Source organism: Protopterus annectens, chromosome 6.part0 (genome assembly GCF_019279795.1).
Source record: "Protopterus annectens isolate FY-2018-M chromosome 6.part0, PAN1.0, whole genome shotgun sequence".
Lineage (NCBI taxonomy): Eukaryota > Metazoa > Chordata > Ceratodontiformes > Protopteridae > Protopterus > Protopterus annectens.
The window spans coordinates 1,248,272,628-1,248,290,506 of NC_056737.1; the positions used below are offsets into that span (position 1 = coordinate 1,248,272,628).

The following is a 17,879-nucleotide window of genomic DNA, read 5'->3' on the forward strand; positions in this document are numbered from 1 at the left end:
CGTATAGAAGAAAAAGAAGATTTTAGCAGTATTGTGCTATGACAAAGGATATATATGCCTAGGAAGTTACGTAATGCATGAGGAGTTCTTATTTAGACTAGCCTTTGGGTAGTACATGGACTGTACCAGTTTTTCAAAAGGTGTAAGCAGAAAAAGGGTAGGAAGATAGTTTAGGGATAGTTAGTGGAAAAAGATAAAGGGTGATTATGAGAGGGAAAACGTAGGGAGAAGAATGAAGATGGTCATTTGTTAGAGAGAGAGACTCACTTGCTGAGTCTCTGTCTCTCAAACACACACACACACACACACACACACACACACACACACACACACACACACACACACACACACACACACACACACACGCACACACATATACACACACATTTTTTGTTAAGGGCAAGTGTTGTATTACCTGAAGATAATCGAGAAGATCATGAGTTCTAGTTTAACCAGATTATTTTGTATTAGTTTTTACTTAAATATTCAACAAAATATTCTATGAGTCAGGATGTGAACAGCACCAGACATTAAGTACCTATCCTGTTTCCCTAAGCAGCAGAATACACATGAGGAAATAGCACTGATTTGTAACGTGTCTAAACAAATGTGTACTCATGCAGACTAATCTTAGTGCTCCCAGACTTTCCTTTTTTCCTCGTCAAAGGTTCTCTCATCTTCACATATTGTCTCTCACACTCAGTTGCAGACCCAAACTGTACTTCATCTCCCTAGCTTTTTCCTTTTATGTAATGCAAAATATACAAAAATGTGTTTTATATGCATTTTGCTCTGGATTCTTCCTAAATCTTCAAGCTGTGACTCAGATCATTTGGTTTTCACCCACACACAAAAATAGCACCAACAGTCTGATACAACATCCCTTATGATCTCACACACCAGAACAATGAAGAACATCTAGAAATGGTTACTGTTTACTTCCTGCCTTCTATACAGTTGCATCAGCTCTTACTCAGACTGGTAAAATGAACAACTATGGGCTGCTGCAGATAAGATTTAAACAAGTGCTTCTTATGAAGAAACACAATCTAGTTATGTAACAAGAAACTACAGTCTTTCTTCCAGTGTTTTCTATACTGCTTACTGAAAAAAAATCTATTGCAGAATCAGTTTAAATGTTACAATGCAACAAACTGAAAAACATGAAACACTACATGTATCAGCAGTTAACAAATTAATGCAAGACAACAATGCTACAAGTAATAACAGAAAGGATAATTGTTGAACAAGGAAGGGCGCAAAGGTGGAAAGAGTTTTCAGGTTCTACAGTGTTATTTCGCTTATAGTTAGATGGCAGTTAAGTGGGGGGATATAGTATCTGCTAGCCTGGGATTTCATGATTGACAGACCTCAATGCTTTGCCAGAGATGGTCTTCATCTGTCACCTCTGGGATTTTGGCTACTGGCCAAGGCTCTTGCCACTCCCATATTGCCTTTTTAGATAGTGTCTCAAGGACAAAATTCCTGATGTAAGAACTCCATCTAAAAACAACCTCAAGGTTTGGCTGCTAAACACTAGGAGTCTTAACATGAAACTGCACTGACTGGAAGCAGTCCTCACCTTGGAAGACGCAGACATTTGTGCATTGACTGAGACCTGGATCAAAGCTGTGGAGAGCACCCCAGCCATATTGGGCTACACCTACGTCCACACGTTCAGACCAAGAACTGAAGGCGTGAAAACTAAAGGAGGCAGTGTCTCAATATTCATTAAAGATACCTCCAGATTGGTTAGACAGTGTGATTCCCTGGACATACTTCAGGTGCAATTAACTATTGGTAGGAAACCTATTCAAGTCATTGCTAGCTACAGGACCCCCTCCATGAATCAGAACACCCACTATGCCTATTTGGATCTACTTGAGTCTGTCAAGATACATCTGAACACCATGGTTTTGGATGACTTTAACTACCCATCCATTGACTGGGGAAATTAATTGTGCACAAACTCACTTGTCCAAAGGTTCCTTGACTTTATTAACACCAATGCCCTGGACCAGCTCGTTGACACCCCCACAAGGGGTGCAAACATCCTGGATCTGGTGCTTACCAATATGGGGGATGACTGTAGAACCCCCTCTGTGAGGTCTGCCCTGGTGAGATATGACCATAAAGCAGTCTCATTCGAAGTAACTATCACATCTGTCTCCCCCAACACCAACTAAACTAAAAAAGCAGATTATAACCTGTTATGGGATGGTATAAATAGCTTCACTGCACCTCTCCCCTCAGATGGAACTGGTAACTATGCCGAGTTCTAAACCAATGTTTTATACAAACACCTTTATAACTGGATTGACTCAGCCATACCTGATAGGACCAAAACAAGCTCCTCATAGAAGCAGAAACCTGTCTGGTGGAAAACTGCCATTAACAGGCTTTACAATAAGAGGAAGACATTGCTCTCTAAGAGTAAGAGGGAGCAAGTCCTAAACTGGAAACATTCTCTCCTTAGCTTAAACAAACAAATACGAATTCTTGTGAAGTCCTTCAGAGCTAACTATGAATCAAAATTAGTTTCCTCAACTGAGGATAACCATAAGGTGTCCTTTAGTTACAGCCATAAAATAAAAGGAAAGGCACAGATTTGTGTTGAACTGGTAGTTAATGATACCACATATACTGATCCTGTGGCCATTGCTAACCTGTTAGCTGACAGGTTCTGTGAAAACTTCACTCCCCTGTCCCTGCCACACTTACCCCAAGACATCCATACCACCTGTCTTCTACCATGTATCTCTAAAGAACAGGTTATGAATGTCCTCTCTAAGGTGAAAAACACATCATCCATGGGACCTGATAACACCCCAGCCTGTGTACTACATGGGCTCAAAAAAGAATTAGCAACAACATTGGGTAGTCTTTTCAATCATAGTCTAAGCACTGGCTTCATCCCAGCCAAATGGAAAAAGTCCACCGTTATCCTCTTGCACAAAGGTGGTGCTTCCACTGACCCCAGGAACTATAGACCTATTAGCCTGACTAGCTTTATCTGCAAGGCCATGGAGAGAATCATCTTGGACCTTATCAACAAAGATATTGGTAATCCACAAACATTTGACCTTTCTCAATTTGGATTTGTCAAAGGGAGATCATGCCTGTTAAACCTGGTGGACTTCTTCAAGACAGTCACTAAGGCCATTGATAAGGGGAAATCTGTGCATACAACATACCTAGATTTAGCCAAGGTTTTGACACTATCCCCCACTCAGACATAATTGATAAACACACCCAGCTAGGCCACAACCCATATATCATTAGATGGGTCACTAACTGGCATACTGATAGAACCCATATAGTCAAAATAGGGGACTCCACCTCCGACTACAGACCTGTAACCAGTGGTGTTCCACAGGGATCAGTCCTGAGACCTCTACTGTTTGGAATCTATTTCTCCGAAGTATAAGCTAAAACTAAAGGTCTGTAGCTGACAAAGTTTGCTGATGGCTGCAAACTGGGAGCAGTCATAGACTCTCCAAATGATGTCAACCTCCTACAAGATAGTCTTACACAAACAAATGACTGGTGCCAAAGTCATGGCATTAAACTCAATGCAAAAAAATGTATTAGCCTCCCTTTCAGTAAGAGCGATGTTCCTGCAAACTACCGCATCGATAACAGCACCCTAAGTGAGAGACCTGGGCACACAGGTTGACAGTAACCTTATCACCATGTCTCCTCAGTGGTAAGAAGGGCATTTTATATTGCTCATCTTATAAGTAAGGGGCATTACCTCCAGAAAAAAAGAAGTTATAACCTCCCTGTACTCTTCGCTCATCAAGCCAAAAATTGAGTAGAATTCCCCTTTTGGTATGTACCTTTCTAAGTACCTACAGCAATTGGAGAAACCACAAAGGTTCCTCACAAGGAAAATTCAAAGTCTACAGCATCTGTCCTATGAGGATCACCTGAAATCAGTGTCACTTTATTCTACTACTCAGAGGTGATCTTTGCCTTGCATATAAGGCAATCTTTGACCCTGCTTTATTGGAAATACTGCATATCCATAAGTCAAATGTACAGAGGTTACTCACTCTAATGGCCTTAACCTGGTATGTGACATTAATAGAACCTGCTAGAGGGACAGATTTGTCTCCCAGAGGTTACCATGCCTTTGGAACAGACTCCTGCTTCATGGTCAAGCAGAGCACTTCATTGGTCCTCTTCAAACGCAATCTAGAAGAGTGGACGGGTAACCATAAATTCACCACAGGGGTTCCACCTATGCCCCCCTTGGACAGGGGTGATGGGTGCTGATTGTGGAAATAAGGGTAAAACTTGGTTAGACTTGTAAGAGCCCTAGGGTCATTAGCCTACTAACATCCTATGAACATATTATGTGATGAATGAAAATGGACTGTCTGTCAAGCACTCACATATAAGCACACAAACACAAATGAGCCTATATGTATGCATGCACGTGTGCATTTAAGCAGACACACACACACAAACACATAGTAGTGCGCTCATCTACGTGCTCACATACATGCACACATATACAGACATACATATATACACACGTATGAGCACACATGCATGAACACACATACACAGATGGACACATATGTTTACACAAACACACGTGTGCATTCATTAACAAGCACAGGCACACGTATATATGGTCACATACAGACAGACATGCACGCGAGCACAGACACACACACACACACACACACACACACACACACACACACACACACACACACACACACACACACACACACACACACACACACACACACACACACACACACACACACACACACACACACACACACACACACACACTTTATCTAGGTGTAACAACTACTAGTGTGGGAAAAGAGGTGCGAAACCTTAAATGTATGTCATGGCTAGATGGAAAAGAAAAATGCAACTGTGTAAAAGGGGAATTTTGGAAGACTTGCTGATAGCTATTTAACTTTCATTATTTATTTTATTTAACATTTGTTTACTGGAAAATAGCCCACTTTCAGCAGACGCTCAAAGAGAAATGCTCCAGATGCAAGTCTTTGGAATGTGTGAGGACACTGGAGCATCTAGATGAAGCCCATGTGAACACAGTCAGGACATGCAGAATCTGCACAGAAGACACCCTGGCCCAAAATCGAACTGGAGAACCTGTTGCTGTGGGGTGACAATGCTAACCGCTGCACCACTGCCTACCCTACTTTACATAACTAATCTACTACTGAAGCCATCAAGGGCACACACACACACACACACACACACACACACACACACACACACACACACACACACACACACACACACACACACACACACACACATGCCCACATACATGCATTCTCAGACATAAGCACACATGCACAGATGCACCAACAGTATCTGTCCACTAAGCTCACCGGCACTTACCTCAATGCACTTTCACCCTTTGAAAATAAAAGGTGATTAGAAGCTTTTGATGAGTTAATTAACTTGTCTGTTAGTGGTGATCTGGACAGCTAGTAGCAGCAGTAGTTTCTATGAATCACTCAGCGACATAAAGCAGTTAATGCAGGCATTTCCTGAGATCATCACATTACTAATTATCATATGTTGCTAACTTGCTCCCCCAAAATGCCTCATTTATACTTGTGGTAGGCCAGAGAGACAACCCACTGCAGTATTGCCCTTCTTTGAGGTAAAGCACTATGGTATAAGTATTTCTTGATCAGAAACAGCTACCTCCCCCTGTAAAATGGCTTACCACTGCATTTCCGAACCCTAAGGACAGTGTAGCTAGGCTCCAAAAATAGACACAGACAAAGTTTGTCTAAAGTTGTGGAGCTACTTAAAGTGGCATCAGGTTCAGAGACTGTGCGTGCATTAAGATGTTCATTTGACAGGAGAATTTCTCTTTATATTTAGATTTGTACACCACAATGTTATCTTTGTCTGTTCCAGTAATCCAACTTTACTAAAGTGTAATATGTTCAACCTGACTAGGAAACATCTCAAGACAGAATCCAAATGCAGGGCAAAGTTAATTTTACTACACAAAAAGCACAGCAGTTAAAAATAACGAGGAGACGTATGTAACATTTTCACATAAGTGTTACATTTTTTGGAGAACCTAAAAATAAACAAATATCAGCCTGAGGATGGAAAGTCATCCATTTCAAGGATAATACAGCTTACATGTCATGTTATTATTTTAATAAGCCAGTTTTATGAAAGTAAATTGCAGTCTGTGACAGTTGTAAACTTTGCCTTCTACCTGACCTGTAAAGAAAGCTAATGAGAATAAATTAGTGTTTCACCTGTGTCTTGAACCCTGGTCCTTTAAGCATTGAATATATCAATAATGGAGCTGACAGATGCACATCCATAATCAGAATTAAATTTTCAAAAGCCAGGATCAGTGGAAGCACAAATTATTCATTACAATCAGAGTTCTTGTCACGCATATTTTTACACCTGTACACCTTAAGGTGTTAATTACCTTAATTTAATTTGTTTTTCTGTTATTAAATAGGTAAGTAATATGGTCTTAATCATTGAACTGGTACTTCTCAGCATATTTTATTTATTAAACTGGTAAGAACAGATACTATCCAAGCCACAGTAGTATTAAATATGGGCAGCACTGAGTAACAAATCAACATGTATGTTGTTGGGATGTGGAAAAAAATAAGCAAAATACACAGAAGAAACCCATGTAGACCCAAGGAAAAAATGCAAAATACATAAACATTATGCACTGAGGTCATGACCGAACTCTGCATCCAGAAGCAGAAACCTTAACTACAAATATTGTATAGTGATAGTATCATGTCCATTTACATTATTACCTATAAGATCCTTCATTTATTTACTTTAATTCACATTAGTCTGTGAAATTATTTCTCTTTCAGTTATTCTACTCCTTAAAGGTAAGATTAATCAGTGAAACTAGGATGAGTGACAACATTTTCTGTTCTTGTGAAATAAGAAAGCTGTATACAACTTTGATTTTAAAACTGTTGTTTTTATTGTCTGTCACTTTTGCACATGCACAACATGAGCACACGTGTACACACACACACACACACACACACACACACACACACACACACACACACATACACAGACGAGTGCATGCACGTGCATACACACACACACACACACACACACACACACACACACACACACACAGACACGAGCGCGCGCACAGATGTGTGCATACTCACACAAACACATGCAGACACACATACACACGTGAACACGCGCACACATGCGTGTATACACACACACATGCACGCATACCCACGCGTGCATACACACACACACACACACACTTGTAAAAAAACCTGCAACTGTAGATATGAGGGTAAATTAAAGTGGTTTTACCTCCTTGTAAATCTAAGTTTTCATCATCTCTTCCTTCATTTCTAGGTTCTGGCGTTGCAGTCTGCACAGCAGCTCTGGGTTCTGTTTCCTTCTCTTCTTTCTTCTTTTTGTCCTTTTCTTCTTCTTGCTTATCTTTGGAAGTTTCAGAATATATTTTAATTTACATGAAGCAGCCCACCAGATATTACAGTTTTGTGACTTAAAACTTAACTTGTTTATCTAGTACATCTCATTTTAGACAAACTCAGAATTGTGATACATGAAGCCTTAATTTAGACTCCCTTATGAAATATGTTTGTCTCTGCAAAGCTGAATGCACTTACCTTGCTCTATCTCTGTGTCCCTATTGTATTCTTCTGACACAGCATTAGAAATAGTTGTGTCTTCTAACTCCGTGTTGCAACTGTTATGATTCTCATCCACGAGAGGTGATGCTCTGTTGGCATCTAATAATTCTATCTGAGTGATTTCTGCGTTCATCCCTATTCCATCAATTATGTCAACTACCTGAAGATGACTGACAGGCAGCATGACCTCACTAATGTCAGACAGGTCTGGGACTTTCTGGTTGGTCTCTGACATTATTCCTCTTCTGAAAGGAAGATCTTGACTCCTACCGAAAATAGACACTAAACAAAGTAGGATCACTTCACAGGCTTAAGAAATCCTATTATATCCGTCTGTTTTTGTAGCAAAATATTTCTATAGGCTTCTGGCAAGACAGTAACTATGCTCACTAAACAAATGTTTTCTCAGCTTTGTTAGTCCATTTCACAGAGCTGGCCAATGGTGAGTCATCAATCCCCTCGCATAATAAGTGCCCCCATTTTGGTGTTAAACAAATGAACAGTGTGGAGCAGTAACCCATTAGTGCTGCCGTGTGATACAGGGCTTGCATCATGTCAGGACAGTAGTAAACACTAGTTTTGTTATTCAGAGCATAATGGTCCTTTGTGCTGTGCTTATAACAGGAGAGGTAATTGTTCTACTTTGTTGATCCATTTTGAGTGACCACCTTTTAGCCACATCAGCTATGCATATAACCAGCTTAACATTCCTGAACAGTTTTACTGGGAAAGCATAAAATACTTACAGCATTAAGTAGGTTCATTTCTTATAGCACGTGGTATAAGCTGCTGCTTGGAAAGTAACATTTTCCTTTGTAGTGAAGTCAGAGCAGGACCTGAATAAAGTGAGGAAGATGGTAAAGCAGTTTGATCTGCATACGTGTTAGTCCAAGTTGGAATTTAACATTTCCTAAACCAAAATTAAAACTGCAGTTTGTATTCTGTGTAGTCTTTGTGTCACTGCCTTTATATATATAATTACCTGCATGGACAACTCCCTTCTGTGACACACAGATGAAACTATATATATGGAAATATTTAGATACAGATATGTATGCAGACATGTACATATAGACAGACGCGCACACACACACACACACACACACACACACACACACATATATATATATATATATATACATATATATATATATATATATATATATATATATATATGTGTATATATATATATATATATATGAGTGTATGTATATATATATATATATATATATATATATATATATATATATGTGTGTGTGTCATATGATTGCTAGATATAGATATATACATATATAGACATAAGTAGAAGGTATTATCTAGATATGTATATAGATGTAGATACAGACATAAATATAAAGTGTGACTTCAACATTTTCATTCTTTTCCATCAGGCAAGCTATATTTTCCTATATCCCTGCAATGGGTAGTTGAGAATGAAATACCATTTTCTGATCCCATGAAATGTGCACTGCAGTCAATGTGCAAAGCATATTTAGTGTCTATGAGATCACCCTTAAATTATTTGGGGCTTCCTGGGGAGAAAAAATAATTAATCATTAAGTAATTCTGTATGATTAAGCATGTGGATGGCGCAGTGGTGCAGCATTAGCGTTGTCACCTCACAGCAAGAAGTTCTCCCATTTGATTCTCAGCTGGGGTGCCTTCTGTGCAGAGTCTGCATGTCCTCCCTGCATTCATGTGGGTTTCCTTCAGGTGCTCTTGTTTCATCCCATGTTGCAAAGACATGCATCTGGAGCATTTCTCCCTACGCCTCCACCGAAAACTGGCTTCATTCCAAGTCTGACTTTCCTGGTAAACAAATATAAAATAAAATAAAATTGCTGTCCTTACTAATATTAATGTCTGCTTTGTTAAAAGATCAGCCATTGGTCTGAACAAAGCCGAGAAGACTAAGGATGATTCAGACATCCTGAATGCATAGACATTTGCAGTGTGTGTATAGGGGTCTAGTTTAGATCGACTTTTCAGAAGGTTAGTCATATGGTCTTGACCATATGGCCACATGAAGTTTGACATTCTAAAAAGTCAAATACCTAAACTATATTATATACACACACACACACACACACACACACACACACACACACACACACACACACACACACACACACACACACACATATATATATTTAAACACACACATATACACACACACACACACACACACACGTTTGTATATTGTGTGTGTATAAATACAACCATCCTTTCACCCCTTCCCCCAGGATGGATCATTTTGGTGAAAATGGTTAAATCTGCACTTAATTTCCACCAAAATTATATGTAATACTGAAATATCAATCCATGAGATATATATATATATATATATATATATATATATATATATATATATATATATGGTTCCACTTCATATCATCGAATTATCATTTCATTGAACTATGAAGCAACGTAAACGTAGTAAAAACATTGTGGAATGTTATTTGTAGCTGCTTCATAGTTTTCAATGATTTGAGATTCGATGAAATGAATTTTCGATGAAATGGGTTTTTGTCGATTTGGTCTCGATGGTTTGCAATTCAATGAAATGATAATTCGATGATATGAAGTGGAACCATATATATATATATATATATATATATATATATATATATATATATATATGTGTGTGTGTGTGTGTGTGTGTGTGTGTGAGACACAATTTGAAAAAAGTGCTTTCCTGAATTGATAACATAAGTGTCATACTTTAGTTTTGAGCTACAGTATTCAGACTGTGGAAACTATGAAGAAGCAATCACAGGCTCTGAGGTTCCCCTGGTCTAAGTGGGTTTATGTGTCTATGTCAGAGAGCTTGTCCTTCACGTAACTTTCTGAAGTGGGAACTATAGAAGGAAGGAGACCATTTTCTTTCTTTAGTGTCCTTGGTAACCTCATCATGGCTAAACTTGTGCCAAAAACCCAGATTACAGCATTAGCTGATGTGGATGTGGAAATTTCTCTAATGGAGCCTTTTGAATACCTTATAACTATCATAAGGAAATAATCCTTATGGTGTTCCGTCTCATAAAAGTATGTGCTGACATTTAAGCATGCTACCTTAGGTAATTTTGTTTTATGATGTCTATTCCCTCAACAGACTGTTGAAATATTTTCAGTGAATTCATTCATACTGGAGAGGCAGATTTTCCCATGACCATAGTTTTAGTTTTCTGATCCCCTTAGTATCTCTCACGCTATCTCTGTGCATCTTTTCTGTAGCTTGCCTGGTGTGATTTTTCTTTTCTTTTAATAAATATTTTTCATACCCATAAAGATTTTTATTCTTTGCATTTTTGTATCTTTTATCATTTCAACATTAGTATCGTTTTATTCTTTTATTGTTTTACCATATGCTATTTGTGCAAAACAGTTTTACTTGTTGCAGATTCCATCTTCTTCTTTCTGTGTGTCAGTGTTTTGCAAATGCATGCTCACCAAGCACATTTGCATAGTCCTGTAAGACTTTTTCATGCATCACCCTTCTCATTGGCTTTGACTAGCTTTCTGAATAACTGACCTACACTCTTTTCTTTCTTTTTGTTTTACTGCATTGCAGACTCATATAAGTGTAATCAAAGAGACCGTCTTTGTGTACTCAGCAATGCTTTAGACTTTGGGTTATTGTATATTGCCTCTAATGTCTTATGGTCTATAATTAAGTTGAACTTTTTTCTAAATATGTAAGTATTGCCAAGGCTCATATGATAATTAATGATTCATACTCTGTCTGTACCTCTCCTGAGTATCTGTTAATAACCTTAGAGCTTGCTATGCATGTGCCGAATGCAGGTACGATTCTGGGCCTGACTGGAATCCTACTCTCATCCCATATATCTCTTGATATAAAGACAAGATAACTGGCTGTAAAATCTGAATAAGTAGCTGGTGTCATTCTAAAAGAATGCATTATGTGTCTGCTTGTGAAAGAGTGACTACTTGCTTTACCAAAGGTGGCCTGCACCTTTTGTTCCATAGTTTACTATTGCAGCCCTCATAGTGGAGGTTTTAGGCAAAGTCCACCTATATCAGCTCTCATAGTGCAGTTTTTAGGAAAAGTCCACCCTCTGGACATTCCAGCAGTAAATTCCTATCTGGACTACATCATGACTGCTGTGGTCAATGCCAGAAGTGCTGAGAATACATTATGAAATCCCAGGAGTCTTCTACAAATGGACCACATTCATATCAGTGTTGGAACACAGACTTAGTTTTAATATAAAGACAGCATTCTTCTTTACTGGTGTCAGAAAAATATGTATTAATATATGTATTAGTAATGTGCTTAGTGCATTTAAAGCTTGAAAAGGGTTAACACATTTATTCTATTTTACACTGCATAAATCTGTACAAATTGCAGAAGCTTTCTGACCTTGTATTGCCATGAAATATGCGCAGCTATAATCTTTGCTTATGCCTTGGAAATTTACTGAGAAGCAGATGATTTCTGCTTGTGTTAGGAAAATAATAAATAGAACAATACCACTTGTATAAATGTTATGAAACTTAGACAAGGAGTTCCGCTTGTGCTGTGAGAAAATACACAGCTGCAGAAGCTATAGATAATTAGAACAAAGACTGCTTGAAAATATGAACTTCAATCAGCATTTGGTTGTGTCTGAGTTAGAAAAGTACCTTGAAATGTAACACATGCATTAGAATTATACAATAGAAGCTTGTAACGGGTTAGTGCCCACCAAGGCCAGGTTGTTTTTCTCAAAAAGTTTCTCACAAATCTAGTCATGTCAGCAGAAAATCTGAGTAACATCTGCTGTAGAACAATACTGAAAGTTGTGTTTGATTACGTCAGCTATAGAAGGCCATGTCTTGTAAAACAGTATAAGAATAGCATACTTCCTGTTAGTAGTTAGGCAAAATCTTGTATTTCCATGTTTTTGTCTCCTTGCTGCAAGTTATTAAATGTGCCTTAACTGAACCTTACGTGTATTGGTCTTTGAAGTTTTTTCCTTTGACAGATTGGTCCTTCGGACCGGAAAGCCTCACTTTGCCTTGGATCAGAACAGGCCAGGTGGCTTGAAACCATACAGGGAAGACACCACATTGGTTCTTCTTATTTGAAAAGCCCTCTGACTGAATTGTCGTACAAAAGAGGCCAGCCACTTTCTGATCTGCGACTGAAGGACGGGTTTACACAAACCAGGTGATCAGTCACGAAGGCTCAGGTAAGGTGAATCTACCTTTTTTTTCTGTTTTAGATCAGGGACTAGATTTGTATTGTTTTGTTGAGACTTTGTTTTTACAAGTCAGGGACAAAAAGATTACTGTCTTGTCATAGATCAGGGAAATAGAGCAGGTAGGCAGTCATTCTGAAGAGACTATAACAAAATCCGTGGTACCATGTTAAAAATAAGGAGTTACGTAACGATTAAAAGAGTAGAGCAAAATGGGTAATAATTGCACAAAAAGATCCCAAAATCCGCCGTTAACCGAAGACGCAAAATACATGCAGTCACAGCGTGCTGATAATATTAAATACTATTCAAAATGGGTTAATAAGTATGAATTTGATGGTAAATTAGAATAATCCTCGCTTATCAAACTTGTCAAACAGCTTAAAACTGATTCTAAAGGTCGGGTAAAAAACCAACGTCAATTAGGAATTCCTCAGGCACACAGGTGGATTGAGGAAGTAAACCGTAGGGAACAAAAGAATAATAATTCAAAAGCAATGTTTTTAGATAAGGAGGACAATAACTTAGTAATAGCATCAGCCCCTCCACCTCCCTTACCAGAATATGAAGCAAGTGAACAAGTTAGTCTACCCCCGCGATATCCTGCTGTCACTGTAAATAGAGATACTACAAAAGCAAAACCGTTTATTAGAGATCCCGTTGAGACCAGGTCTCGAACACGGGCAGGTAATTCAAAAGGGGACATTGAGCTATATCAAATGGGTAGGAATTCACAATCTATGAGTGAAGAAGAAATATGCCCGCTTATAGAAGTGCCTAATCCTCAGGCAGGGCAAGAAGGTCAGGACCCAACTATCCTAGTGTATAGACCCTGGACTCCGGAAGACATCCGGAAAGCCACTGAGGGAATTCCCCATCCAAAAGTTAATTTCAGAAAGTTCTTAGAAGATTTGCAAGGAATGAGGCTAAGTTATAATTTAAACGGAGAAGAGGTAGAAAAAGTAGTCAGACAAATTGTGGGACCAGATTGGCACATGATTAGTGGCGACTGGAATCCCCATGATGCTGCACACAGGCCCCTCCCACATAGCAGCGCAGAGCTAGACAACAGAGTGAAAGGTCTTACAGACCATATCTCTGAGAAATGGAAGCCTAGGGCAGACTGGACTTGCATTAATCAATGCATCCAACAAGAAGGCAAAACTGTTGACAGATATTATGTCAGACTGTTAGAATGTTTTAATGACCATTGTGGAATGCAGGTTCCTGAAGATCAGACACAAGATTCCCCATATGAGCAGCAGTTAAAGAATGCATTTTTGAAAGGCAGTATTGCACCCATAAGCAGTTTTATTACAAAGCACATGGTAGATCATCGTACAAGTAGATTACAGTCATTACTTGAATATGCTAGGCATGCCAAAAGGCATTTTAATAGCAAAAAGAAAAGGAAAGCCCAAGTATTTTCCGTAGAAGATGGAGCAGAAGTTTATGTAGTACAGTCCGGGAAAAAAGGCAAAATAAATGCCCAGGGAAACAAACAATCTGAACAGCGATCAGAGGACTTTGAAGGGCGAAAGAAAAGGGGTGAATGTTTTAAATGCGGTAAAAAGGGACACTTGGCAAGGGATTGCAAGAAAAACAAGAAGGCAACCACGGAAGACAAGGAGGGTGAGGACTGACTATAGGATAGTCAGGAATCACTAGAAGGGGATAGCAGAGATATGACAAATGAAAATGTGATAGAGGGAGTAGAGGATGTGACAGAAGAAATAGAGGAAGTGCAGGAAGTTACGGATAGTGAAGAAAATGAAATATTGGATTTAGCTTTATTGAGCTTAGAGCACTATTTAGCAGACATGAAACCAGAAGTTACACTCCTGGTAGAAGGGAGGGAAGTCAGATTCTTGTGTGACTCAGGGGCATCACTGACCCTGATACATCCCTCCAAACTGCCAGAGAATTCAGAGTCACCTGATTACATACTAGTGAAAGCAGCTAATGGACAGCTGTATCGGGAGCCCCTCTCCCATAATATTGCAATAACTGATCCTGTTTCAGGATTGACCCAGAAAAGCAAAATTGTTGTTTCTGCAAAATGCCCAGTAAATCTCTTGGGCAGAGACCTCATGCAGCTATTTAGCATAGCAGTAGTTCCGACTATGCAGGGTATGGAAGCACAGCGACAAATTGATACCTTTGCAGTGCAATCGGAGGGTGAAATGTTTTATTGGTACAGCCAGGACTTGGTTATGACTGGTCCAGGGGCAGTAAACGAAGAGTTGATGAACGTAGCCATCAGCAAGTTCCCCTCCCTTGACATTGATAAACAGCATTTGTTGCACTGTACTCTGTATTATTGTAACACACCAGGACCTGATAAGGAGTATGAGCAAGAATTGTTTAGAAATCGTGCAAACAGATTGATATTACGTAATCTGTACTGGGACACAGAAGGGAACAGTGTAGCCAGCTGTTCATTGCCCCAGGAATTCTTTGCACTTTATAAATCTAATCGATTACCACATGTTAGCTTAACTAAGGACAAGAATGTAAAATGGGTAGACTTAGGAGAAAAAGTCACGAGATGGGAAAAACAGACAGAGTTAGGACTGTCAGAACAGGGAATACAAATGCTGAAGTTGAATTGGATAACTCAGACCCACCCAGCTGTACACTTGCAGTCTAGCAAGGACAGCTGATTAGCACTCCTATTGAAGGAGGAAGAGAATGCCTTACAGAATATACCAGAAACTCTTTGGTCAACAGGAAAGTCAGATGTAGGACTTATTTGTACAGCGGGACCAGTTACTATTACACCAAAGTCAGCATTTAGACCACAGAAAAGACAGTATCCCTTAAGAAAAGATGCAGAGGTAGGAATCAAACCTATTATAGCAGCTTTACTTAAGGAAGGGGTGCTGGTGGAATCTCCCGATTCACCATGTAACACTCCCTTATTTCCTGTTAAGAAAGCAAATGGAGAATGGCATATGGTCCAAGATTTACAAGCTGTAAATGATGCAGTAATACCAAGGGCACCTACGGTGCCAGACCCACACACCCTGTTGAATGATTTAAAGCCTCAACAGAAATATTTTTCTGTGGTAGATATCAGCAATGCGTTCTTCTCGATACCGATACACCCTGACAGCCAGTATTGGTTTGCATTCACATTTCAGGGGAAAAGGTATACATATACGCGACTACCACAGGGATATTGTGAAAGTCCAATATTCTCGCAAGAAATGGCAAGCAACTTGGTGGGATTTACCCCACCGAGAGGTAGTCAGATTTTACTTTATGTTGATGATATCCTGCTGGCGGCCCCCACCCAGCAAGATTGTAAAGAAGATACCATAGCACTGTTACAATTTTTAGCCACTGAAGGACATAAAGTAAACAAAAATAAACTGCAGCTTTGGTAAAAACAAGTTAAATACCTAGGATATGTAATATCCAAGGAGGGTAGGACATTAGATGAGGACAGAAAAATAGCGATTTTACAAGCACCAAAACCCACTACAAAAAAGGAAATGATGTCCTTCCTGGGTACGACTAATTTTTGTCGGAGCTGGATTCCAAACTATGCCTTGGAATCTGCACTGCTGACTAACCTGATTTATAAAAAGCCTATGGCAGCACAGGATTTGTTACAATGGACACCAGAAGCAGAATCTGCTTTCTGCAAACTGAAACAGTTAATAGCGTCCTCATTAGTTTTGGGATTACCAGACTACCATAAATGTTTTTTCCAAACTGTAGATTGTAAGCAAGGTTATATGACATCAGTGTTAACACAGCAGCATGGGGACAAGCAACACCCTATTGCTTATTATTCATCACAACTAGACCCAGTGGCACGGTCTTTACCTCACTGTGTACAAGCAGTAGTTGCAGCTGCAATGGCAGTACAGGCTTCGGCCTCAGTAGTTTTGTTTCACCCTCTCACATTGAGAGTGCCTCATGCAGTCGCGATTATTTTACTGCAAGAGAAGGTAGTATATCTTTCCCCTGCTAGGCATCTTTCCTGTATGACTATATTGTTGAGCCAACCTCATATGACAATTGAACGATGTATGACTTTGAGCCCTTCTACCTTGCTCCCAACTCCTGCAGATGGCACACTACATAGCTGCCTGCAGGTGATTGAGCAAAAAACACCACCTAGAAAAGATCTCACGGATGTTCCCTTGGAAGATGCTGAGGTGACATACTATGTGGATGGCTCGTGCAAAAGGGGTCCTGCAGGACAGAACCTAGTAGGATATGCAGTAGTTTCTGCTACTGACATTATAGAAGCGAAATCTTTACCACACAATTTATCTGCGCAGGCAGCAGAATTGATTGCCTTGACACGGGCATGTACCTTAGCAAAGGGTAAATGTGTGAACATTTTTACTGACAGTCAGTATGCATTTTCTACTGTAAATGTCTTTGCACAACAGTGGAAAAATCGAGGAATGATGACATCTACTGGCAAACCAATCAATCATGCACAGTTTATTTTAGATGTTTTAGAATCTATTCAGTTACCTCTGAAAGTAGCTATTTGCAAATGCACAGCTCATACCAAGCAACAGGATAGGATTTCAAAAGGTAATGCGAGAGCTGATACAGCTGCAAAGCAGGCAGCTTCAGAAGTATTTCTTTTGAATGAGGAATTACAGCCCTCTGAGATTTTAGATGTAGAAATGTTAAAGACAATGCAGACACTTACTACGCAAGCTGAAAAACAAAGATGGGTAAAACAAGGAGCAATTCTCTAAAAGGGGCTGTACATCTCTAAAGAAGGGAAACCAATATTGCCATCTAATTTGTTTAGATATGCAGCTTTGTTGAGCCATGGGCAGTGCCATGTCTCAACAGGGGGGATGGTACAGCTGGTGAACCAAGTGTTCATGACATACAGATTCTTAAACTACTCTAAAAAATTTTGTTCGATGTGTCACGTTTGTAATAAACATCATGCACAAGGGGCGTTAAAGCCCAAGCAAGGGAGTTTCCCTACACC

General features: G+C 39.4%; 1 protein-coding gene across 1 annotated transcript in view; it reads right to left on the minus strand.

The window, feature by feature from the left end:
- The window catches only part of ERMN (ermin), a 471,394-nt gene extending 463,171 nt beyond the window's left edge, over window positions 1-8,223 (minus strand). The window contains exons 1-2 of the mRNA XM_044074839.1: window positions 7,677-8,223; window positions 7,354-7,485 (exon numbers count right to left, since the gene is read on the minus strand). Coding sequence (XP_043930774.1) covers window positions 7,354-7,485; window positions 7,677-7,935 — 391 coding nt within the window. The 5' untranslated portion in view covers window positions 7,936-8,223. The remainder of the gene's footprint in view (window positions 1-7,353; window positions 7,486-7,676) is intronic.
- Window positions 8,224-17,879: the final 9,656 nt, after the last annotated feature.